This window comes from Schistocerca americana, chromosome 1 (genome assembly GCF_021461395.2).
Source record: "Schistocerca americana isolate TAMUIC-IGC-003095 chromosome 1, iqSchAmer2.1, whole genome shotgun sequence".
In the NCBI taxonomy this organism is placed as follows: Eukaryota; Metazoa; Arthropoda; class Insecta; order Orthoptera; family Acrididae; genus Schistocerca; species Schistocerca americana.
In genome coordinates, this window is record NC_060119.1 from 698,783,646 (window position 1) to 698,809,799 (window position 26,154).

The 26,154-nt window shown below is 37.6% G+C and overlaps 1 protein-coding gene across 2 annotated transcripts in view; it reads left to right on the plus strand.

Moving 5' to 3' along the window:
• LOC124544887 (choline transporter-like protein 4) overlaps positions 1-26,154 on the plus strand; it is a 253,893-nt gene that overhangs the window by 184,127 nt on the left and 43,612 nt on the right. For both annotated transcript variants that reach the window (XM_047123619.1, XM_047123626.1), the window contains exons 8-9: positions 9,443-9,608; positions 9,694-9,950. In XM_047123619.1, coding sequence (XP_046979575.1) covers positions 9,443-9,608; positions 9,694-9,950 — 423 coding nt within the window. The remainder of the gene's footprint in view (positions 1-9,442; positions 9,609-9,693; positions 9,951-26,154) is intronic.

Here is a 26,154-nt window from a genome sequence, read left to right on the forward strand (position 1 = left end):
CTCCTACACTGGCCGTACACCACTGGTGATCGTCGAGGGGACACTGAATAGTGCACGGTACATCCAAACCGTCATCGAACCCATCGTTTTACCATTCCTAGACCGGCAAGGGAACTTGCTGTTCCAACAGGACAATGCACGTCCGCATGTATCCCGTGCCACCCAACGTGCTCTAGAAGGTGTAAGTCAACTACCCTGGCCAGCAAGATCTCCAGATCTGTCCCCCATTGAGCATGTTTGGGACTGGATGTAGCGTCGTCTCACGCGGCCTGCACGTCCAGCACGAACGCTGGTCCAACTGAGGCGCCAGGTGGAAATGGCATGGCAAGCCATTCCACAGGACTACATCCAGCATCTCTACGATCGTCTCCATGGGAGAATAGCGGCCTGCATTGCTGCGAGAGGTGGATATACACTGTACTAGTGCCGACATTGTGCATGCTCTGTTGCCTGTGTCTATGTGCCTGTGGTTCTGTCAGTGTGATCATGTGATGTATCTGACCCCAGGAATGTGTCAATAAAGTTTCCTCTTCCTGGGACAATGAATTCACGGTGTTCTTATTTCAATTTCCAGGAGTGTATGTTCTCAACAATCTGGTTCCAAACAAACTTCAAAAAGTTCACCTTTATTCTCTAAGCTCACAGATAACTCACTTTTACTGTCTGGATCATTACTCTGAATGATATTAATGGAAAACTGTTTTAACTGGGCTGTTTATCCATGAATCTCACTTACATCATCACATACGTCACTTACCTTACCTTTATTATCAACATCATTCACAAACAACTCTGAAATTTCATTATTCTCAAACTCCACAAATACCTGATACTCATCATAATCATATTCCTCCAAAATTACTTCATCAACAACATCATTAACAATACAAGTTTCGTGTACATCAAAGTCACTTACCTCACCTACATCCATTTGCAATAAGCCACCAGTTTCACACTTAGCAACCTCAGTGATTTCACAGCTCTCATTCACATCTGCATCAAAAGTCATCTGATTTTCATACACCATTTTCTCACCAAGAGAAAAATCATTAGTACATCCTACACCAAAATTCTCACTACTCTCACATTCTGGTTTATGATTAGTTCCTGCATCATCATAATTAAACATAGTATCCCAAAACATTTGATCAAAACATAAATGAGACATCTGATATTCCTTCTGTTCAATTTCAGATACCTGTGCCATTTCAGATACATGTGCCATATCATTAACACTGTTATTATAGCTTGATTGCAAATTTAACTTGGGAGTCCTGTGCTTGTTGTTTTTCCTCGCCCCAAAACTGTGGTGCTTCATTAAGGCAAACTGCCGTTTTACAAGTAATTGCTTCTATAATAGTTTCTTCTATTAAATTGACCATGGTTATCCCCATTATTCCTATCCTGCTGATGTTCAAAATTTCGTTCTCTGGTGACACTTTGATCCTGATAGTAGTTACCATTATCTCTGTTTCTGTAATTATTTCCATGGTGCCGGCCGAAGTGGCCGAGTGGTTCTGGGCGCTACAGCCTGGAACCGCGTGACCGCTACGGTCGCAGGTTCGAATCCTGCTTCGGGCATGGATGTGTGTGATGTCCTTAGGTTAGTTAGGTTTAAGTAGTTCTGAGTTCTAGGGGACTTATGACCTCAGCAGTTGAGTCCCATAGTGCTCAGAGCCATTTGAACCATTCCCATGGTGATTTCTATCATTACGATTGTTATGGTACATACTTCTTTCTACTGCCCTATCCAGCCTATCAACATACCATAAAAACTGTTCAAGACAATCATCAGGTCTGTGTACTAAACGCCACTGCATCCTTTCTGCTAATCTCCTTTTTAATGCATCAATCAACGTCATTTTGTCAAATGGTTTGTCGAGGTGTGTTAATTTTTTAAATTGGTTCTTACAAAACCCTTTCAAGGTACCGTCGCTATTCCTATAATTAAGACCATTCAAAAATTCACTTTTAATTCTCCCCTGTTCAACTTCAGGACAAAATTTATTTAAAAAACTTTTCACGAAACTTTGATGTGTTTCCTACTGACTTAAATTTAAATTTACCCATGATAGAGCTTTGCCTTAAATACATATTTTAAGAAATTTAATTTTTTGATTGTCATTCATGCCTGACACAAAACTATCTCTGCAGTGGTGCAGGAAATCCACTGGATGTAATTGTCTGATGGAAAACCTTTGATAGAAGTGTTGGACCTTGCAATACCATTGTTTACACTTAGATGTTGGTTCACACACATTTCCTGAACTTCTGAAATTTTTTATCTAAAGCAGTTACATTAGTTTGCATGTTGTTTTGAACATTGAAAATTTTTTCGTTTAAACTGGCAATGTTTTGTTCCATTTTTTTCCATTACAGCCTTCTGTTCAATTCTGACGTCATTAACATTCTTCTATGGTCTTGCTGATTCAACAATCAACTCATTTTCCAGAACAATAAATTTATTTTATAAAACATCAACTTTTTCATTCACACTTTTTAACCTCTCAGACAACCCATTTTTTATCTCTGAAACTTGACTGCTAAGTTGGTTCATTCGATCTTTTAGCCTATCCTTTTTACTGTTGTATTCAGTTCTTATTTCAGTTAACTTATCATTAACTGCACTAAATTTGCTATTGTTACCTGTATTCATTTCCTCTAGTTTTGCCAATATTAACTGCAAAATATCAGTTTTTACTGTTTCCTTGCTGACTACAATTTCACTTGGCTTGGACAGGTCTCGACTGGATCCTGCAGCTTTCACTTCTACCTCACTCCTACACTCATCTCTATTCATTTTGTCAACAAGCACGTGAGTCCATAAACAAATGAACTTCACAACTAGTTTGTACTTATCTTTCCTTTCTGATGCCCCTGGTTATAGCTGTTAAGTTCTCTTTCATTTGATCCAGTCCATCATTGTTGGTAGTATATCATCACTGTCAATACTATATACTTGTTGGGCAGCCCTTGGTCTCCTTTCTTTGTGTGATCAGAAATCCATTCCTACATAAACTGCAAATGACACAAATTACTCTCCCTTTTTAGCAACAAACATAACTTAAATATTATTCAACTGATTCCATACAACACCACCACTTGTAATCTACCCCTCCCTTACATCATTTGTTGATTGTCACTGTCTTTATGCTATTCTTTTAATAAGTTTCAAGAGGAGTAAGATTTACAATAAGCTGAAATTTTCATATTTTAGGATCTCAGTTCCAATTGACATAATTAATTCTCCCGTATTTCTCTGTATCACACTGTCTTTTGAATTTTCACATTAACAACGCCGAAATTATGTTGTGACTCCAAATTACAGAAACACATACGATCACATCAGAGGCATGCCCATTACTACCTCACTCTGCAGTACTAACAATATTCCAAAGGGTTACAAATTCTGTTGACAAATGAATTTCTGTTAATTTACAAGGTGTACAACTTGGCTTCCGCCGTTTGCCGATAGGTAACAACAATGGTAAGCATCTGTTGAAAGTCAATATAACCTCATTCAAACATTAGTCAATTTGTGTCTGCATCATAAAATTGTTCTTGATTAAAAATGCCAGTTTACGAGCCTAATTCTCGTCATTTGCGGGAGGTGTTACTGTTTTGTTTCAGTATGAAAAAAACAGCAGCTGAGTCTCATCAAATGCTCTCAAGTACATATGGTAAGGACGCTATTAGTGAAAGAACATGTTGTGAGTGGTTTCAACACTTCGAGAATGGTGATTTTAACGTCGTAGACTGGCATAGTGGTGGAAGAGAGAATGTTTTCGAAGATGCAGAATTGGAGACATTTCTGACTGAAGACTCGCATCAAACTCAAGAACAATTGACACAATTAGTGACAGTGACACAACAAGCCATTTCAAAATGTCTCAAGGCTATGGGCATGATTCAGAAAGAAGGAACTTGGGTCCCGTGTGAGCTGAAATCAAGAGATGTTGAACGGCCTTTTTGTGTTTGTGAACAGTTGCTTCAGAGGCAAAATCAGAAGGGATTCCTGCAACACATTGTCCACAAGGGATGAAAAATGGGTTCATTATGATAACCTTAAATGCAAAAAATCATGGGGATATCCCGGCCATGCTTTCACGTCGACGACCAAACCGAATATTCACAGCTCCAAGATCATGCTCTGCATTTGGTGGGATGAGCTTGGCGTTGTGTACTATGAGGTGTTAAAACCAAGTGAAATAATCACAGGTGCTCATTATCGAACACAATGTGTTTGAGCAGAGCATTAAAAGGCAAACGGCCGCAATACAGCAAGAGGCACAATAAAGTGATTTTGCAGCATGACAATGCTCGACCCCATATTGCAACAGAGGTCAAAACGCCATATTCTCCAGACATTGCTCCCTCTGACTATCATCTGTTTGGATCAATGGTGCACGGCCTGGCTGATCAACACTTCCAATCTCATGAAGAAGCCAAAAATTGGATCGATTCACGGATCGCTTCAAAAGATGAACAATTTTTTCGACGCAGGATTCGTACACTGCCTCAAAGATGGGAGAAAGTAGTGGCCAGTGATGGAAAATAGTTTGAATGATACATGTGTAACCAATTTGTTTCATTAAAGCCTCAAATGTTGAGGAAAATATGGTGGAAGCTAAGCTGTACACCTTGTATATTATTAATTTATAACTGAATCCAGAAATAAACATAATAAACAATACTAAATTGTGTAATACATATTATAAATTTTATGTGTGCCAAATATTTCATAATTCAAATGTTTCTATTAAAATAAATAAATAAATAAATAAAAAATAAAAATTTTTTTAAAAGAATTTAACTGCCCATACAGAGCTAGTACATATCAAGTGTAAAAACGAAAATAAATTCTTTTTATGGATTTTAGCTTGAATTATAACACATCGTGTACAAAATCATATGAAATTTTTTTTAGAAGAATAGCTGAGACAATATTGATCCATTTCAAAAGTTGAAAATATTTCTGGTTTATACTATTTCTGTTGAGGAAAAGTAATGCTAGAGGAGGGTGTCCCTTTACACAATGCAGCCAGTGTAACATTGTTAGCTGACACCATGCCAGGATCCTAGTATAGTGGTTGGCTGAATTTAAATTTAGTGACTGTCACCATCAATTGTTCCCACTATTACTTTCAGAGTATCAAATGCTGTACATTTACTACATATTTTAAAAAAATCTCTACATGCACCAGAGTTTAAGATTAATGAGGGTCAAATAAACAAGCTTCCTTTGTAATTTGATGGTTTTCACTTTTCATCTTCATAATTGACAAGCCTCAAGGCAGCTAATGATCTCATTGTGAGGCATGATACTGGAGGGCAGTGCCAATCCCACTTCACTTGGAAATTACCCTACATCAAGTTCTAACTTTCCAGAAACATGGTCAAAGACCAGTGGTAGAAGCAACATGTCTTGGAAATTATACAGCATCACTTAGTAAGCCACATCATCAGTTATAAAAAAAGGCAGCTTTAGCAATGTGCTTCTCCACTTTTAATATGCTAGACCCATAGTGTGGAAATCAACCCATGCAAAGAAAGTTGATTGTACCATACATGAAAGCTGCAGGCTGGTAACTGGCTGCCTATGATCAATGCCAACTGAAAAATATATTACCTTGATGGTGACACATCAAAGCCAATTAGAAGGGAAGAAGATACATGCAAGTAGAAAGCCAAACTATTTCCACACAACACTCAGTTCATGGAACACAACAGTAGTATTAGATCTAGCACAGGCTTAGAGGAACAAGATACTTTCTGACAGGAGGTGTATAAAATCCAAGAACCACCAGTGCATCCATCAGAAGAATTTGCATCTTAATACAAGAATAGCTAGGCCACATCTCTGAAAGAATTTCAGACTTGTTTTGCTAATTGCAATAACACTCTGTACAATGGGCTTTCCCTTGATATTAGAAGACCTGGAACAACTATAGGCAACACAGATAGTTATGTATGCAGAGCAGAAAAAAACAGTTAGTAAGATCAGAGCAGGGTGTGAGATGCTGATTTCAGCAGCATTGTACAGAAAACTGTAAATTGGAAATGCTCAGTTGTGGAGGAACAGCCTTAAAATGACAGCCAGTGATTAAATCACAGAAGTGTGTGCATTTAAACTAACTTGTCCCAGCTAATAGATGCTCTGATAAAGAGTTCTGCTACAAATTAAATTAGTGAAAATAATGGTTTCAGCTACTCAGTCAGAGTTAGACAAACTTTAAATTCCTGTTCATGACTGGCCACTTTAGACATGAATTTTCTGTGATGTTCATTGACTACAACTTTACTACTAAATCAACTACATGAAAAGTGCTGTAATGACATTAACATCTTAAGATGATAACCTATGCTACAGAAGCAGCACTGCAGTAAGATAGTCAACATGTGGTATTCTAATATTCAGTGCTATTAATAATCAAACCAAAGGTCACATTCTTTAATTTCTGCTAAAGTACACAGGACATGAATGAACTTTTATTCTTAAAAAAATACAGTAGATCACTATGTTTGTACTAAGACAATGGTGAAAAAGAAAACAGGAACTAAATTTTAAACCCTCATTTTTTCCCAAATAATATTTTTTTAAAGTGGATACTCAAAATTCCTGCTTCAAAAATCACAGCAGAGCACAAACACCACAGTAGTTGCTTGTACGGCAAAACTACACTGCTGGTCACATTCAAATGCAAAAGGAGAAAATTCCACGTGCTCATCACTGATTTATGTTCATTTTAAGATCATAGTTCCATGCTGATGTATTTTGAAGAGATGGTTATCTGGAAAAATTTGTTAAATTTGATGTTCCCTACTCTGCTCTGACCTTCTTACCAGGTTGATCTCTTCACACTGTATGTTCTCTTGTTCATGATGCTCAGTGGATGGTTGCTGGAAAGAGCTTGTATCGGTCAAGCCCAGTGGAGTGAAAATGTTTCACATCTTACTGTATATTGCTTGAGCTTGGGGTTGTTTATTGTCTTTAGTTGATTATTAAATATGTATTTCCATGTATGTGATGCTTCTGAAGTGATTTATAGTAATAATAATAATAATAATAATAATAACAACAGTGTTATCAATAAATGACCTGGCAAATTTCAAGTCAACTGCTAAGGCATATTTGACTCATCACTGCTTCTATAGCCTCCACGAGTTCCTTCAGAAAGTTCACTAACAATTTGTGTCTTTACCTTAGTGATGCATCATATATATGTTACTAGAACTTTAATGATTTACCATGTAAATGTTACCGAAATACAAACATTAATCTGTCAGTACAGTACATGCTGTTTCTGCTTTAAAATATCTACTCTTTATTTTTGTACAATATTTGCTCTGTACATTGTAACTCAGTGACCATTTAATGTAGAAATAGTGACATTAATGCAAATTTAATATTATATTTTGTTATACATTGACTTGTCCTACTTCAGAATGCACTATTTGTGTACTATATGATTACCAGGACCAATAAAACTCTACTGTTATCTTACATATTTGCCGGCCGGTTCTGGGCGCTTCAGTCTCTTAATTAGCAGTTTACTGACACACAGTATTTGCTATTGTTCATTATTGAATAAGTGTGCTCATGGTGATCAGCTCAGTCATCAGCAAAAATCTTTCCCTGATATATGAATGATAGCCTTTCCATCTCTAGCCTGAGTTCAGTAAAGCTAATCATCAATCAAAACAATATTATTTATTACTAGTTTTAAATGCTTTTGTTATGACAGAGCACTGAAAGACCTGAGTCAAAACAAGGCCCCAGGAGTAGACAACATTCCATTAGAACTACTGACGGCCTTGGGAGAGCCAACCCTGACAAAATTCTACCATCTGGTGAGCAGGATGTATGAGACAGGCAAAATACCCTCAGACTTCAAGAAGAATATAATAATTCCAATCCCAAAGAAAGCAGATGTTGACAGATGTGAAAATTACTGAACTATCAGTTTAATAAGTCACAGCTGAAAAATACTAACGCGAATTCTTTACAGACGAATGGAAAAACTGGTAAAGCTGACCTCGGGAAAAATCAGTTTGGATTCCGTAGAAATGTTGGAACACATCAGGCAATACTGACCTTACGACTTATCTTAGAAGAAAGATTAAGGAAAGGCAAACCTACAATTCTAGCATTTGTAGACTTAGAGAAAGCTTTTGACAATGTTGGCTGGAATACTCTCTTTCAAATCCTGAAGGTGGCAGGGGTAAAATACAGGGAGCGAAAGGCTATTTACAATTTGTACAGAAACCAGATGGCAGTTATAAGAGTCGAGGGGCATGAAAGGGAAGCAGTGGTTGGGAAGGGAGTGAGACAGGGTTGTAGCCTCTTCCCAATGTTATTCAATCTGTATATTGAGCAACCAGTAAAGGAAACAAAAGAAAAATTTGGAGTAGGTATTAAAATCCATGGAGAAGAAATAAAAACTTTGAGGTTCGCCGATGACACCGTAATTCTGTCAGAGACAGCAAAGGACTTGGGAGAGCAGTTGCACAGAATGGACAGTGTATTGAAAGGAGGATATAAGATGAACATCAACAAAAGCAAAATGAGGATAATGGAATGTAGTCAAATTAGATTAGGAAATGAAACACTTAAAGTAGTAAAGGAGTTTTGCTATTTGGAGAGTAAAATAACTGATTATTGTCAAAGTAGAGAGGATATAAAATGTAGACTGGCAATGGCAAGGAAAGTGCTTCTGAAGAAGAGAAATTTGTTAACATTAAGTGTAGTTTTAAAGTGTCAGAAAGTATTTTTCTGAAAGTGTTTGTATGGAATGTAGCCTTGTATGGAAGTTAAATATGGTCGATAAATAGTTTAGATGAGAAGAGAATAGAAGCTTTCGAAATGGGTTGCTACAGAAAAATGCTGAAGATTAGATGGGTAGCTCACATAACTAATGAGGAGGTATTGAATAGAATTGGGGAGAAGAGGAGTTTGTGGCACAACATGACAAGAAGAAGGGATCGTAGGACATGTTCTGAGGCATCAAGGGATCACAAATTTAGTATTGGAGGGCAGTGTGGAGGGTAAAAATCATAGAGGGAGACCAAGAGATGAATACACTAAGCAGATTCAGAAGGATGTAGGTTGCAGTAATTACTGGGAGATGAAGAAGCTTGAACAGGATAGAGTAGCATGGAGAGCTGCATCAAACCAGTCTCAGGACTGAAGACCACACAACAACAACATATGACATTTTACTGCTCAAAACGTAGTCATCATAGTGGCCAGGGAAATATTTTAATAGCAGATAAAGGCAGGCAGGAGAAAGCATGTTTCAGCTGTTTTGGTAGTAATGTTTGATTTCTTAAATATCTTAAACATAATGTCTCTTTAGCTGTTATTATGGTAATTTATGTTCGTGAATTTTCAGGTAGTAAAACTGAATGAAATATTTAAGGCAGTTGCATGATTTTTTTTCAGAGCTGTGGCCTGTTTGAAAAGCACATTGGCATTTCCGGTACTTTCTTGGGTTCTGCAGTGCATCGTAATTGCATGGGCAATAATTGTAACTTTTTATCTGTTGTCGTGTGCTGACACAACCTACAGATTTACAAAGAGCTCTGAAATATCATGTAGCAATAATGAGGTAAGATGTCTGAAACTTGAGAACTTTCCAAAATGAAAGCATGTGTCACTGTAAAACAAACTAATAAAAACTAGTTTTGTTTTAGTACAATGCAGGAGACATTTGTGACCCTTCCACTTTTACATCAACCTGTGGAAACTGCACTGAGCAACCATTCAAGTATAAAGAATATGTGACATATTTCCATGTTGTAAATATTTTTGGATTCTTATGGGGAATGTGTTTTGTGTCTGGTTTCTCTGAAATGATACTAGCTGGTGCATTTGCAACTTGGTACTGGACCTTCAAAAAAGATGATGTTCCTTTCTTGACATCATTGTGGAGCATTGGTCGCACAGTGCGGTAAGTAATTATTATGTCATATTTGTTCTTTAGAACTTGGAGTAAAGCACCGTTAATTAATTGAAAAATATGGTGTAGAGACAAATCAGGTGCATATCATGATGCGTGAAAATTTCATTTGTTTTAATTTGACACCAAAATACAATGTAATATAATATGTTGAAGATAGCTGCTTCTCTGAACCTATTAACATTTGTAAATACATTTTACATAATGAGACCTGCACTAAAGAATCGTTCTGCTTCAGAACACAACAAGGAATGAATGAGATAACACAGACAAATTATGGGCATACAGGGACAGAGACAGGCAGGTTTGATGCGGCCTGCCACAAATTCCTCTCCTGTGCTAACCTCTTCATCTCAGGGTAACACTTGCAACCTACGTCCTCAATTATTTGCTGGATGTATTCCAATCTCTGTCTTCCTCTACACTTTCTGCCCTCTACAGCTCCCTCTGGTATCATGGAAGTCACTCCCTCATGTCCTAACAGACATCCTATCATCCTGTCCCTTCTCCTTATCAGTGTTTTCCACATGTTCCTTTCCTCTCCGATTCTGCCCAGAACCTCCTCATTCTTTACCTTATCAGTCCATCTAATGTTCAACAGGTATATAAGCTGATGAAAATAACTTTGTGATTGATACATTGCAATGGTGGGAGGGCAGTGTTACCATCATGCAACCTGCTATGCAAGGCAAGGCTCTACATGTACCTCCAAATTAAGCAACACAATGAGCATGTGGTGCTCAAGAAAGTACTAATGTTGGTTGTTGGCTGGCACCTACAGCTCGATGCACTGAAAAATCAATTGCAGAATTATTATAACTGCATGTGCCGTATCCCTTCATACACCTTCCTCTTTTTCCATTTTTATTTTTTTGTATCATTGTGATTTTCATTCTAATTCTTTTCCTCCTCATTGCATTCTTAAATTAAAACCTTGACTGAACAGGAATCATAAATTTGTGCTTTCTTTGAGCTTAACCAATGTGTTAACATTTAGGCTGTAGGTACTGCTTTTCATACTGAGGCTACTGCAGTCTTCTTTAGCGTAACTCTACACACTAATGCTCTCATGTTCTACATTCACAAGCTCCTGTTATTTTCAGCCTCCTTTGGTTCAGTTGTACTTGCGTTCTCGACATTCATTTACAGCTAAATTTTCCAATCAGTGTATTATTTTAGCAATAACTGCTGTGAAGCTGTGATATCAACCACATAAAGCATACAGGCTCCCTTTGCCATTAACGATGAGTGCTTTCAATGTAGAAAGCACCCAAGACTCTAAATGAGATTCCCTTTGACCAGTTACATAACTGATAGTACTGTTATTGCCTGGAAATTAAGAATACTGCCCTTTAAAAAACAAATATGCACAGATCATAGAAGAAAGATGTGTATCACAAAATCATAAATAATGACTGAGAGAAATTATGGGAAAAATGGTGGGGAGAAATTTATAAAACAAGCGGTGGGCGTAGAAAATTTAACTCTCTCCTGAACATATTCCTACTGCAATCCTAAATTAAATAAAGGTCAAAATTAAACAGAAGTAAAGGTAAGGGATGTACATTTCCTGGGATTAAAGTAACTTGTGCTAGAAAGAGCTCTACCTAATTCACAGGAAAAGCTGTAGCCAAGAGTTGAGACTCATTACTGCTGTAAATTTTTAAACAGTGAATCACTGTGCTCAGAAACATAGAACATTCCAAGAATAAAGCAAAAACGGTTAGCATCATCACTAAAAAATCAAACTGAAATTAAGCTGTCAGAAAATTACTTTGACAGAAGTGGTGACAGTTTAAATTCATTGGCCACCAAGTAATTCAGCGATTGCTTCCTCCAAGGTGTAGCAAACATTGTATTAGTTACATAAGCCTGCATCTTCAACAACACAAATTGTATTAAGCACATCTCACTTACATTCAAATCATAGAAAGTAATGATTACTGTCTCTTCTGGAAATACACAAAAGACTTCTGTAGATGTGTATCTTGTGATCAATATAGTACTCTGAATGTTTGTTGAATGAATCACATATAAATGCTGGAGAACACTGTAAGTTCAATTGGGAAGCACTTGGATATGAACCAGAGTCTCTGTGCACCATTACTCCATTAGTTTATTCACTGAAAATCAAATGGTTGGTTGAATGATGAACAAAGAAAGTGCCACATCAGGCATACAGGGAAATCTGTGTGTGCCAGCCAAACATTGTTCATGGGTAACAACAAAGTCAACATCACAGTCCAGGAGAAAACCATGTAGTGCAGGGTTGTCATCAATAGGTACACTGGAGAGCTTGCTGTAAACATCGGGTTGTTGTCAAGGGACTGAGGCAGCCCTTAAAACTGCAATGGATGTTTTGCCACATGATCTGATGCCACATCTGGTGACCTTGCTGGTTGTATGCATAGTTATATTGAGTGGCCCATCAATGTGTCCAATGAGACTACAAGAATATCCACTAATAAACATCAAACACAGCTACATTAGATTTAGTTGTGCAGACACTGCATTCACCACCAACAGACATTTATTTCAAAAGTGCCAGCCCTATTTAGTTTACAAAATTTATCTTGTCACTAAAAAGTAGCAATTCTGCTGACTATGGTGATGTTTCCAGCAAAATATTAAAACTCTTATACATTTATGATAGGATTACCCTTAAGCTATATGTGTTGTCAATCAATGACTTATGGCATATTTCCCAATAGAAATAAATTAGTAACATCTATTTATAAAATTGGAGATAAGCAAACCATGTCTAATCACAGGCTTTTTTCATCACTTTTTAATAAAAAGAAACATCATATTCCACAAATGTGATAAAATGTTGATAACTTTTACTTTGGTTGAATTTTCTGGTCCTCTTACAGTATATGTTGTCAGTACTACAGCACTTTCCAGTATTGTGTACAAGGTGTTGACTGCCCTCATCCTTAACTGTAGATGCTCAACTGAGGCCTAAAGCCTTGTTTACAATAGAGAAAATGAAAACAAACATAAGCAAACAGGCATTTGAGAATAATTTGCTTGTTCTCATTTCCATACTTGTCTTGCATTTCAGTAGTTGTCTTATTTCATATAGTTCCTTAGATCTGTAGTGCCCTATGGAAACCACTCAGATTTAATTAAAGTGTATATAAGGAAAATAATGTGTGTAAGCCAACAATAATGTAATGTAAAAATATACATGCCATCTCTCATACTGTCCATGTGATAAAATCTGCTATGTAATAACAAGGGAAAAATGTGATCAAGGGAAAAACAATTTTTATTTCTTCAGTTATTTCATCAGAAGCTTATAAAATTGTGGTGATACATCTGTGATGTGATTACAGCTACCTTGAATGTAAGCTAAGAGAATGTAATATAATTAACACGTATGTATATAATTAATACATATTTATATTCCTTCAGTTTCTTGGAAATGTATGCATTTCCTTTGTAATAAAATAAATTCAAAAGATTTATTTTATTCCCACCTGATGAAACCAAATAATGAATTTTTTGTCTTGGACCTCCAAGTGCTTCAGCAATATACTGCCAAGCACATTTTTTTCTTGTTTAACATTTTGTGTTGTGGATCTCTTGGATCCTACAAACACTGTGGTATCCATATTCATTTTATTATCAACATTATGTTCTCTTCTGACAACTCCATTACTCATGCAAGTCACATTGGTAACAAAAGTAGTTTGCATGCCAACCAGCAGACTGCAAAAACCAATGCTTTTGTGCTGTGCACACCAATTTGTTTGTTCTCATTTCCATACTTGTCTTGCATTTCAGTAGTTGTTTTATCTCAGGTAGTTCCTGCCTGATTGCCTGTGTGTGAGCTCTTTGCTCAGCTCTATCCACCCCTGCCTAAGTGTGAACATCTGTCTACATGGCAGACACACCGTGCTATGATATTTCATCAGAAAGTCTACAGTGTGGTCTAACAATGGCCTTTGCTAAATGTAAAATTTTTAATTCTGTTTATTATCTTGGAAAAGTTCTCTTACACTCCTGAAAGAATCTTTGGGGCAAAAGAAATTATGTGTTTCATGACAGTAGGGCCGAAATATGATGGAATGATGTTGATGGTCTGACTATGTGCATCAGTACTTGAGCCAGTCAAGGCATTGAATGGATCATTGTTGAAACTGTAGTTCTACTTAAATTAATAGTGCATTAGTTGACAGATTTCTCATATTGGAAGTTAACATTGTTGACCAAAAGTAAAACAGATGCAATAAGGGGAATATTTTAGATTTCATAAGGTGTACATAAATGTAAGAAATAGATAATTGCAGTGGTATATTTACATATTTCAGTAAATGTCAACAACCAGCTTTAAAAATAAGATGAAAAATACTATCTAAATTTAACGAAAAGTATATGTTGTTGTTGTCTTCACTTTGAAGATGGATGTAATGCTTCTCTCCACACTATACTGCCCTCTGAAAGTCTCTTCATCTTCACAAAACTACGTAATGTACACTCCTGGAAATTGAAATAAGAACACCGTGAATTCATTGTCCCAGGAAGGGGAAACTTTATTGACACATTCCTGGGGTCAGATACATCAAATGATCACACTGACAGAACCACAGGCACATAGACACAGGCAACAGAGCATGCACAATGTCGGCACTAGTACAGTGTATATCCACCTTTCGCAGCAATGCAGGCTGCTATTCTCCCATGGAGACGATCGTAGAGATGCTGGATGTAGTCCTGTGGAACGGCTTGCCATGCCATTTCCACCTGGCGCCTCAGTTGGACCAGCGTTCGTGCTGGACGTGCAGACCGCGTGAGACGACGCTTCATCCAGTCCCAAACATGCTCAATGGGGGACAGATCCGGAGATCTTGCTGGCCAGGGTAGTTGACTTACACCTTCCAGAGCACGTTGGGTGGCACGGGATACATGCGGACGTGCATTGTGCTGTTGGAACAGCAAGTTCCCTTGCCGGTCTAGAAATGGTAGAACGATGGGTTCGATGACGGTTTGGATGTACCGTGCACTATTCAGTGTCCCCTCGACGATCACCAGTGGTGTACGGCCAGTGTAGGAGATCGCTCCCCACACCATGATGCCAGGTGTTGGCCCTGTGTGCCTCGGTCATATGCAGTCCTGATTGTGGCGCTCACCTGCACGGCGCCAAACACGCATACGACCATCATTGGCACCAAGGCAGAAGCGACTCTCATCGCTGAAGACAACACGTCTCCATTCGTCCCTCCATTCACGCCTGTCGCGACACCACTGGAGGCGGGCTGCACGATGTTGGGGCATGAGCGGAAGACGGCCTAACGGTGTGCGGGACCGTAGCCCAGCTTCATGGAGACGGTTGCGAATGGTCCTCGCCGATACCCCAGGAGCAACAGTGTCCCTAATTTGCTGGGAAGTGGCGGTGCGGTCCCCTACGGCACTGCGTAGGATCCTACGGTCTTGGCGTGCATCCGTGCGTCGCTGCGGTCCGGTCCCAGGTCGACGGGCACGTGCACCTTCCGCCGACCACTGGCGACAACATCGATGTACTGTGGAGACCTCACGCGCCACATGTTGAGCAATTCGGTGGTACGTCCACCCGGCCTCCCGCATGCCCACTATACGCCCTCGCTCAAAGTCCATCAACTGCACATATGGTTCACGTCCACGCTGTTGCGGCATGCTACCAGTGTTAAAGACTGCGATGGAGCTCCGTATGCCACGGCAAACTGGCTGACACTGACGGCGGCGGTGCACAAATGCTGCGCAGCTAGCGCCATTCAACGGCCAACACCGCGGTTCCTGGTGTGTCCGCTGTGCCGTGCGTGTGATCATTGCTTGTACAGCCCTCTCGCAGTGTACGGAGCAAGTATGGTGGGTCTGACACACCGGTGTCGATGTGTTCTTTTTTCCATTTCCAGGAGTGTACTTCCCTTTGGAAATGCTTACTGTAGTCAAGCCTTGGTCTCCCTCTACAAGTTTTACCCCAAACTTCCCTCTATTACCAAATTGATGATTCCTTGATGCCTCCTCATTGTCTGGTCTACCCATCTAAGTTTCAACATCCTCCTGTAGCATCAAATTTCAAAAGCTTTTATTCTCCTCCTGTCTAAACTTTTACTATACACATGTCACATTTGTACAAGGCTACATTCCAGACAGATACACTCAGGAAAGATTTCCTAATACTTAAATTTATGGTCAATGTCAACAAATTTCTATTTTTCATAAACATTTTTCCAGCTTTTGCCAGTGTGTATTCTATTATACAGGGTGTTACAAAAAGGTACAGCCAAACTTTCAGGAAACATTCCTCACACACAAAGAAAGATAATATGTTATGTGGACATGTGTCCGGAAACGCTTGCTTTCCATGTTAGAGCTCATTTTATTACTTCTCTTCAAATCACATTAATCATGGAATGGAAACACACAGCAACAGAACATACCAGCGTGACTTCAAACACTTTGTTACAGGAAATGTTCAAAAGTCCTCCATTAGGGAGGATACATGCATCCACCCTCTGTTGCATGGAATCCCTGATGCGTTGATGCAGCCCTGGAGAATGGCGTATTGTATCACAGCCATCCACAATACGAGCACGAAGAGTCTCTACATTTGGTACCGGGGTTGCGTAGACAAGAGCTTTCAAATGCCCCCATAAATGAAAGTCAAGAGGGTTGAGGTCAGGAGAGCGTGGAGGCCATGGAATTGGTCCGCCTCTACCAATCCATCGGTCATCGAATCTGTTGTTGAGAAGCGTACGAACACTTCGACTGAAATGTGCAGGAGCTCCACCGTGCATGAACCACATCTTGTGTCATACTTGTAAAGGCACATGTTATAGCAGCACAGGTAGAGTATCCCGTATGAAATCATGATAACGTGCTCCACTGAGCGAAGGTGGAAGAAAATGGCCCAATCAAGACATCACCAACAATGCCTGCCCAAACATTCACAGAAAATCTGTGTTGATGACGTGATTGCACAATTGTGTGCGGATTCTCGTCAGCCCACACATGTTGATTGTGAAAATTTACAATTTGATCACGTTGGAATGAAGCCTCATCCGTAAAGAGAACATTTGCACTGAAATGAGGATTGACACATTGTTGGATGAACCATTCGCAGAAGTGTACCCATGGAGGCCAATCAGCTGCTGATAGTGCCTGCACACGCTGTACATGGTACGGAAACAACTGGTTCTCCCGTAGCACTCTCCATACAGTAACGTGGTCAACGTTACCTTGTACAGCAGCAACTTCTCTGACGCTGACATTAGGGTTATTGTCAACTGCACAAAGAATTGCCTCATCCATTCCAGGTGTCCTTGACGTTCTAGGTCTTCCCCAGTCACGAGTCATAGGCTGGAATGTTCCATGCTCCCTAAGATGCTGATCAATTGCTTCGAACGTCTTCCTGTTGGGGCACCTTCATTCTGGAAATCTGTCTTGATACAAACATACCGCACCACGGCTATTGCCCTGTACTAATCCATACATCAAATGGGCATCTGCCAACTCCGCATTTGTAAACATTGCACTGACTGCAAAACCACGTTCGTGATGAACACTAACCTGTTGATGCTACGTACTGCTGTGCTTGATGCTAGTACTGTAGAGCAATGAGTCGCATGTCAACACAAGCACCGAAGTCAACATTACCTTCCTTCAATTGGGCCAACTGGCGATGAATCGATGAAGTACGGTACATACTGATGAAACTAAAATGAGCTCTAACATGGAAATTAAGCATTTCCGGACACATGTCCACATAACATCTTTTCTTTATTTGTGTGTGAGGAATGTTTCCTGAAAGTTTGGCTGTACCTTTTTGTAACACCCTGTATACACTCTACTTCAGCCATCATTTATTTTTCTGCCCAGATAACAAAACTTAGACTTCTTTTAGTGTCTTTATTTCCTAGCATAATTCCAACAGTATCACTGGATTAAATTCAACTACATTCCATTACTCTTGTTTGACTTTTGTTGATATTCATCTCATTTTCAAGACATTATTTATCAATAAATGAGACACTTAAAGTAGTAAAGGAGTTTTGCTATTTGGGGAGCAAAATAACTGATGATGGTTGAAGTAGAGAGGATATAAAATGTAGACTGGCAATGACAAGGAAAGCGTTTCTGAAGAAGAGAAATTTGTTAACATCGAGTATAGATTTAAGTGTCAGGAAGTCGTTTCTGAAAGTATTTGTATGGAGTGTAGCCATGTATGGAAGTGAAACATGGACAATAAATAGTTTGGACAAGAAGAGAATAGAAGCTTTCGAAATGTGGTGCTACAGAAGAATGTTGAAGATTAGGTGGGTAGATCACGTAACTAATGAGGAGGTATTGAATAGGATTGGGGAGAAGAGAAGTTTGTGGCACAACTTGACTAGAAGAAGGGATCAGTTGGTAGGACATGTCCTGAGGCATCAAGGGATCACAAATTTAGCATTGGAGGGCAGAGTGGAGGGTAAAAATCGTAGAGGGAGACCAAGAGATGAATACACTAAGCAGATTCAGAAGGATGTAGGTTGCAGTAGGTACTGGGAGATGAAGGAGCTTGCACAGGATAGATTAGCATGGAGAGCTGCATCAAACCAGTCTCAGGACTGAAAACCACAACAACAACAATATTTATCAACTGATCTGCCAAGTCCTGTGTCATCTCTGGCACATTTACAATGTTGCTGGCAAAGCTCAAAACTTTTATTTCTTCTTCATGATTGTTAATCCTCATCCAAATTTCTCTTTATTTGCCTTCACAGCTTGCTTGTTGTGCACATTGATTAATATTCTGGATAAGCTACAACCCAAACATCAGTTGTTGAAGCAAGTACATTTGGTGCTGATGTACTTGTTCCTGTTCTTATCACTGTTGCAAAAAGAGCTAGAATAAAAGCAATTGTGATCCGCAAACAACAAGTGGAACAGAAAGAATCCTCAGGGCCACCTTTGTATCTCTATTGAAAATCACTTTACTATGTGTAGGCAATAGACTTTACAGTCAATCAAAAATCTGTATTGCTTAGACTTTACTGAATAAATCATCAGCTCAAGCAGCAGTAATGCAATAATAGAGACATAATGAACCATTCAGTCCTAGGGGCATCCATGGAGGAAATCAAACCTGGCTACTTGCTACAGTTTAGTGTCTTATAAAGATTTCTGGATCATTTGTTTCACTGATGTGCATTGCACATTGCTTTTTGTGTTCCCAAGCGCTTAAAGTAAGGAGAATATTTAAATTACCTCCTATACCAAGCAGTTTAAGTTGGTATCTCTGATATACCATGTCAACAGAGTACAAGGTTCATTTGAAAGTTGAGAATATCTGGTGATACTTTTATAAAACACTTATGTCCAAGAAAAACATGATATGCACCTGGAAGTAATCTCATAAACAGTTTTTGTTGAGCAAAGACTTACCATTTTATTATTAAGTTGGTTTTATTTTTTATTTATTTTTTCATATTTTTCTCATGTTTTTTTTTTTTTTTCAATTTATATTCAGTGATATATTTTCTTAATTTAATCTAATGTCACAGATAAGATGAGAAGATAATGTGTTACAGTAAAAATACTTGCTTATAAAATGAGTCAAAAGCAGTAATTACAATTCTCCTCCCTAATTTCATAACAGATATAAAGAGCCCAGTAATTAGAGTTCTGCAGGTAAAGTTTCTGTGGAAAAGTTATATGAAATAAATTAAGTAAAGATGATAAGAATAAGGAAATATGGAAGAAAACATTTGATGATCCACAAGGATTGAAAGTAATCAGTTATTAATTTATTGCTATTTTTTGGAGGAAATTTACATTTTAACAGGTCAAGATCAAAATATCTTAAAGGTTTCTCCTTCTGCAAGGACTGCATAGAATCAGCAGAGACTGATGAATTCCTTGAAATTAAGAATTCTACTTACTGTTTTTAACTGTGATTTATGTTAGAATATTGATATGCAGATTGGTTTTTAATATATATCAGTAAAAGTCTTATGTGAGAAAATATGGCAGAACAGATTAGGCTGTCAGTGACGTCACACATCAGCATCTACCAGATGGTTATAATTGAGCTGACAATGCTCTGAGTGCTGCAGTACAGGCTGTATACATTGCAGGATGCTGAAAAATCATAGGTATGTTCTTTAATCAGTGCACTCACAGAGTATGCTTTTAAAAAAAAAATAATAATAATAAAATAAAATAAAATAAAAATTAAAAAAAAATGGTAGTTCCACTTTCCAACACCAGGTGAAAATATGGCACTGTAAGCAGTCAGAATGTGAAATATTTCCTGTTTGTCACCTGGTGACACATCTTGATTTCTTTTGTGAAGAGGCTGTTTGTGTAAATGGTTAAGAAGGTTGACGTTTTGCATACAAAATGCTATGGCTATTGAGAAGAAAGATGGTGCACTGATGGCAAAGGTATATTATCAGAACAACAGCAATAGCAGTGCTGCACTGCAGAAATATTGTCAATGGAAGCAGCTGCAAAGAGGCCTCGTGTCAGTAAATTGACTGAAGAATATGATCACAAAATTTATAGAAACAGGTAAATTAGGCGGTGCAGCAGAGAGAGGAAGGTGGCCTATTCGTATGGCAGTTGTTAATGCAATTGCAGTAGCTATAGCCAGTGTGCCTTAAATTCTGCAGCCAGTGCCCGTTCTATGTCACAGGAATCGTCTCTTCCCTGGTCAAAAGTTCAGAAGATTTTGTGGCACATTTTACACTGGTATTCATACAAGATTTAGAATTTGCACCAAGTAAAGCCACAAGATAAGCTTCAGTGCCATGACTTTGCCCTTTGTTTTTTTGGCATGCATGGAAATGGATGACATGTGGCCAGTAAACATTCTTCAGCTGGATGAAGCACATTTCATTCTGCAGAGTTTCATGAATTCACAGAACTGTCACCTATGGGGTTCTGCTCCACCACATGTGCAGGAACATCCATTGGACTCAGCTTATGTGACTGTGTGATAAGGCTCCACAAGCTTCTCAATCCATTTTTATTTGAGGATATGACACTTTGTGGACCTGTTAGCTGTGCAGTGACAGTATAAGGACCTCCTTGTGCAACATGTGATTCCAGCTTTGCAAGACTGCAACTATGTTCACACCATTATTTTCATGCAAGATGTGGTAACACCACATTTTGCTTACCAGGTGTAAGTTTGCTTCCAGAAGTGTCTGATAATGACCTTATCACCTCTAGGCAATTTCAATATGTGTGGCATTCCAGATCCCCCAACCTAAACTCAAGTGATTTCTGGTTGGAGGAATATCTGAAGGACAGCATATGACATCATATCACTCTGATTACAGTGGACATGCTGCAAGCAACTGTCAGCCTTGCCATGTTACAGATACAGTGTGTTGCTGAGTAAGGAGTCCATACTGAATTCATGTTGTAATGTGTGACCTTATCCTAATAAACATGTCAGAACCACTGTTATCTTGTGTTTGATCATTCAACCCCTTTCCCTGTATGCATACCACATCTTGACTACTTATAGTCCTCACTTGGTGGCAGTAAGTTCATGAGTGTGCAAATTAGTGAATATACCTATGATGTTTCAGAATTGTGCAATGTATACAGCCCACACTACAGCACTTAGAAAACTGTCAGTTTAATTATATTACGCTCATTGTAAGAATCACGGGAATAGTTCATCAGTGGAATTAATGATTGACAAGTGCATGTGCCATTGATCTAAAGTGTATTATATAGTAATCAGTTCATTGGTTTTTTTTTTTTCAAAATATTGATGCAACATCTACAGCTGCTAATTTTAACCTCCATAAGGTAAAGTGTTGTAAATATTTTTCAAGAATAGCATGGAGCTATTTTAAGAAAGATGTTAGTAGGAAGTGGATTGATGCCAGTAGTGGCATTCCATGGAATCTGCTGTAGCTTTGTTTTTAGAATCTCTGGCTTCATATTAAATATGTTTTTGGCACATTGACATATTATGTATTATCATACCTATATACTGTGGAGTCCATGCATATAATTTTCAATTGATGTGTGGGTAGCATAAAATTCTTTTTATTTCTCATGTTATATGTGTGGTTAAAATTATTCTCTTCAAATAATTTTTGTCTGTTGTATAGTAAGACTATAATTTTGTAAATGTATATGGAGGGAACAAATAGGATTCATAGTTTCCAAAGTAATGGGCAACAAGATTCTGTTTGTTGTGCAGTTCACATGTATCTGATAATGTTCTTCTTCAGTTTCAATATTCAACAAACACTATTTGAACTTCCCCAGAAAATTATACCACGTCTAATGATAGATTCAAAATAACTCTGATATTCTATTTTTTGCATATTCATGTCTGTAGAATTTCCTAATATTTGCACTGAAAATGCAAAACCACTTAGTTTATTTGATAGGAATTCAATTTGTATTGTCCAGCTTAAGTTCTTGTCTACATTTAGTCCAAGGAATTTGATTATGTCAATTTCTTCCATAGCTTGGTTATTATGTTGTACTATATTTTAAGTTCCATACATTGTGAATGTTTGGTTTTGAAGCACAGGTTTGTTCAGTGTTTAGTTTCAACCCATTTAACTGGAGCCAGTTTTCTAGGGTATCCAGTGTGCTTATAATGGAGCTAAAAATTTTTTGTGCATCATCATTATCAACTAAAACAGAAGTATTGTCCGCAAACAGAACTGATAGGAAATTTATATTCATGGGTAAGTCAGTGGGAACAGGATTAGCCCCAAAATGGAGCGTTTGAGGCACATCTTGTGATATTGCACTCCGTTTAGAATAATAATGCACTGTGTTTGTAGTGATAGTTACCCTTTGTTTTCTGTTGTGCAAGTGTGATGTGACCACTTAATTCCATATTTGTCTAATTCCTAGATAACCAAGGCATGGTTTAGAAAGTCAAATACCTTTGTAAGATTACAGGAGACACGTGCAACTTTGCTCCCCTGATATTTTTTACAATGAAGTTTTTGACCTGGTTTGTAGCTACCTTCTCTAATAGTTTTTACAGGACTGGAGGAACAGAAATAGGGCAATAGTTTCCCATGTCTTCCCTTGACACTTTCTTGAATAGAAATCTGACTTCAGCATACGTCAACACATCAGGAAAGCATCCCTGTTCAGAAGATTAGTAGATTATTTTAGTTAGGGGAGGTGCTATTGCATCACACACTGGTTTAATCACTTTAGTGGGTATCCCATTACACCCAGCAGACCTTTTATTTTTAATGCAGTACAAGAGTTTCTTGGTGGGGTCCAAAGGGATTTACTTTATTCTGATATTCTTCTACATCAACATCTGAGTCAGCCTCATTTATGAAGAATTCATTTAAACATTTTGATATCTCAACTGAATTTACGATGAAGCTATCATCTACATTAATCCTAGATATTTCATTACTAGTAACTCTAACACCTAACTCTGATTTGACAGTGGACCACACTGCCTTTGTCTTGCTTTTATGTTGCACAATGAATTTATTATTTGCAATTTGTTATGCTACCTTCACAACTTTTTTTAAATATAGTAAATTATATAATAAATAAATATACTCAGCAAAATGTCTGTTTTTATTACATTTCAATTCATTGTAGAGTTGCCTCTTCCTGGCACTAGAAATTTTTATACCGTGAGTTGTCCATTTAAGGTTACAAGTTATTCTGTTACATGCGGTTCTATGTGGAAAAGTTTCATTAAACATTTGAAGAAGCTACTTAAAAATTTGTCAAAGTTACTATCACACTACAGCTGTCGTAAGGCCAATCAACCTCTCTTAATTTATTACAAAATATAGTGATTTTTTCTTTGAAGTTGCTTTTCATATGGCTTTTGTTTTATGGAATTTCTTGGTTTACTTTTGGTAGTTCAATGAAAAGTGTAGAGTGATTAGAGATTCCCAAATCTAAGCAAAACTTGTAAACTTCTTCAAACACATTATTTGTTACAATATTATCAATACAGATCACTGACTGTGCACTTCCTGCTGTGGGTTGCATCAAGTTTACTTTGAAGCCAATTTTTTTATTTATTAAGTCAGTGAATTTGGACACATCATTGCTTTCAACTGTGATATTAATATTGAAGTCAACAGCTGTTACAATCTTTTCCTTTTTTTCTTTACTGAGATTTTCAAGCAGACACTGAAACTTCATCAGAAAAGTTTCAATTGTAGCTTTCTCTGGTTCTCTGTAAATGGAAAGTACTATGACATTTGGGTCCCTCAACTCAATACAGCAGCTTTCAAATACACACTCTTCATTCAAATGATTAAGATAATTTCTTATTTCATATTTTATATTAGAATAAGTAAGTACGCAAGAGCCTACACATGGTTTTTCTCATCTACAAAAACAGTTGGCTATTAATTTTCAGTTTTATTAAGAATTCTGATATTATCAAATGTAAGCCATTATTGATTTAGGCAAATAACTTTGATATTTTTACATTTGGAAAGAATAATTTGTAATTCATCAACTCTGTGAGTTTTGTTTGGAAAATCAGCACGTAGGCCATTTATATTCAAGTGCATTATGTGGGGACAGTTTTTCTTACTCATGTTTTCAAGCATACTCTTTCCTGGGTACAGTTTCAGTCTTGCTGCTTTTGTTACCAGCATTGACAGAATCAAAGCTATAAAGGAAGGTTGCCAGTTCATGCCTGTGTAGATTTGATGACATTGTGGCTCATGAAACCATGAAAAGAACAGTATAGTTTCAAGTAATGGTCTGCTATTCAGTTCTAATCTGTTGTGAAGTTTCATGGCTTAAACTGACTAAGGAGAGCTTATTGCAAACCTGTTCTGCTAACACCATAAACATGTTTAGCATTGATTACTTTCAGCCCTGGATTAATATGCTTGATTCATCTGGAAACATATAATTCATTAACATTCCTTTATAGTGTTTAGAAAGTAGTTTCTACTGGTTGAGAACAGGAGGGCATCCAGCACCAAGCTTTGTATGAGTCCCTTTTATATGTTTTGCCACTCCGAGTTCAGTTTTATTCCATTGGTGCAGATTGTGAATATGGTCATATAATTTCTGTTCCTATATTCATTCATACACCATGTTCAAACACTATCGTGAATAAATCCTTCAAGAACATGGAATGGGTCAAGTTATACATCAACAGACACAAGCACCAACACAGGCAACTTCTGTAATGTGTACTAACCACAGACTGTAACTTGGACTAATCTAATCACACTGACATTCATGGGAATGGCTTCTGAATTACTTTGAATGTGTATTTAAAGTGAAAAGCAGATACTTTGAAGGGAAAGGAGGGAGGAAACTGCTCCTCCTATTACATTGCTCAGCTGACACTTTTATTACTACTTTGAGTAAGTATTTACACAGAACACTATTAGCCACTTATGCACTGGTAGAGTTGCAAATCAGTTTCAACTGAAAAGTAGTTTAAGCATAATTTACATATTGTGTTAATTTACAGTAGGAGTGGTTAATAAGGTGTTCTGTTACTTTAGTTTTGAATTTTTGAGGATTTCCAATTTCATGCCCGATGTCTGTTGGCAACCTGCTATAAAATTCCATTCAGCATCTTTAATTCCCAATGTTCTATTAATGCTCAACTTCCATCAGTGCATACTTCTCATATCATAATCCCATTAACTTACCTGGAAATGATTCAATATTATTCACCAGCTAGTGTAAATGCACTACACTGCTTTATATGGGAGGATTAGCACAACATAGTTATCCAATTATGAACTGTCAGTGGCTAACAAAATACTAACTGTCCCAAAGTGTTTAATGCCAGATTTTTCTATATTCTATTCATGATACTTGATTCATTATTTTTATCAATGAAAGTGATAAATGAACTACAAATCTTTATTATATGGTTAGAGAAAAATCTAGAGAGATTGAAACATATACAAAGATGTAAAATTGCTAGCTTTCAGAATAAGGGTCTTCTTCTGAAACTGGTAAGGCCTACAGCTACAAGAAAAGTCTTGCATGATTTTTCACATGTTAAACATTACTAGTTTTCTTTCCTCCTTCAGAATAATAAATGATTTTTTACACATTTACTGTCATTAAAATAAAATAAAAACTCTATGTATGGTATTCAGAATCTGAAAGATGCTTCCTCACAACATATGCATGAAACATTAGTACATGCAGATGGAAGAGGATGACAGTGTTAAATTCTCAGTACTGCAATTTGATGATAAATTCAGTT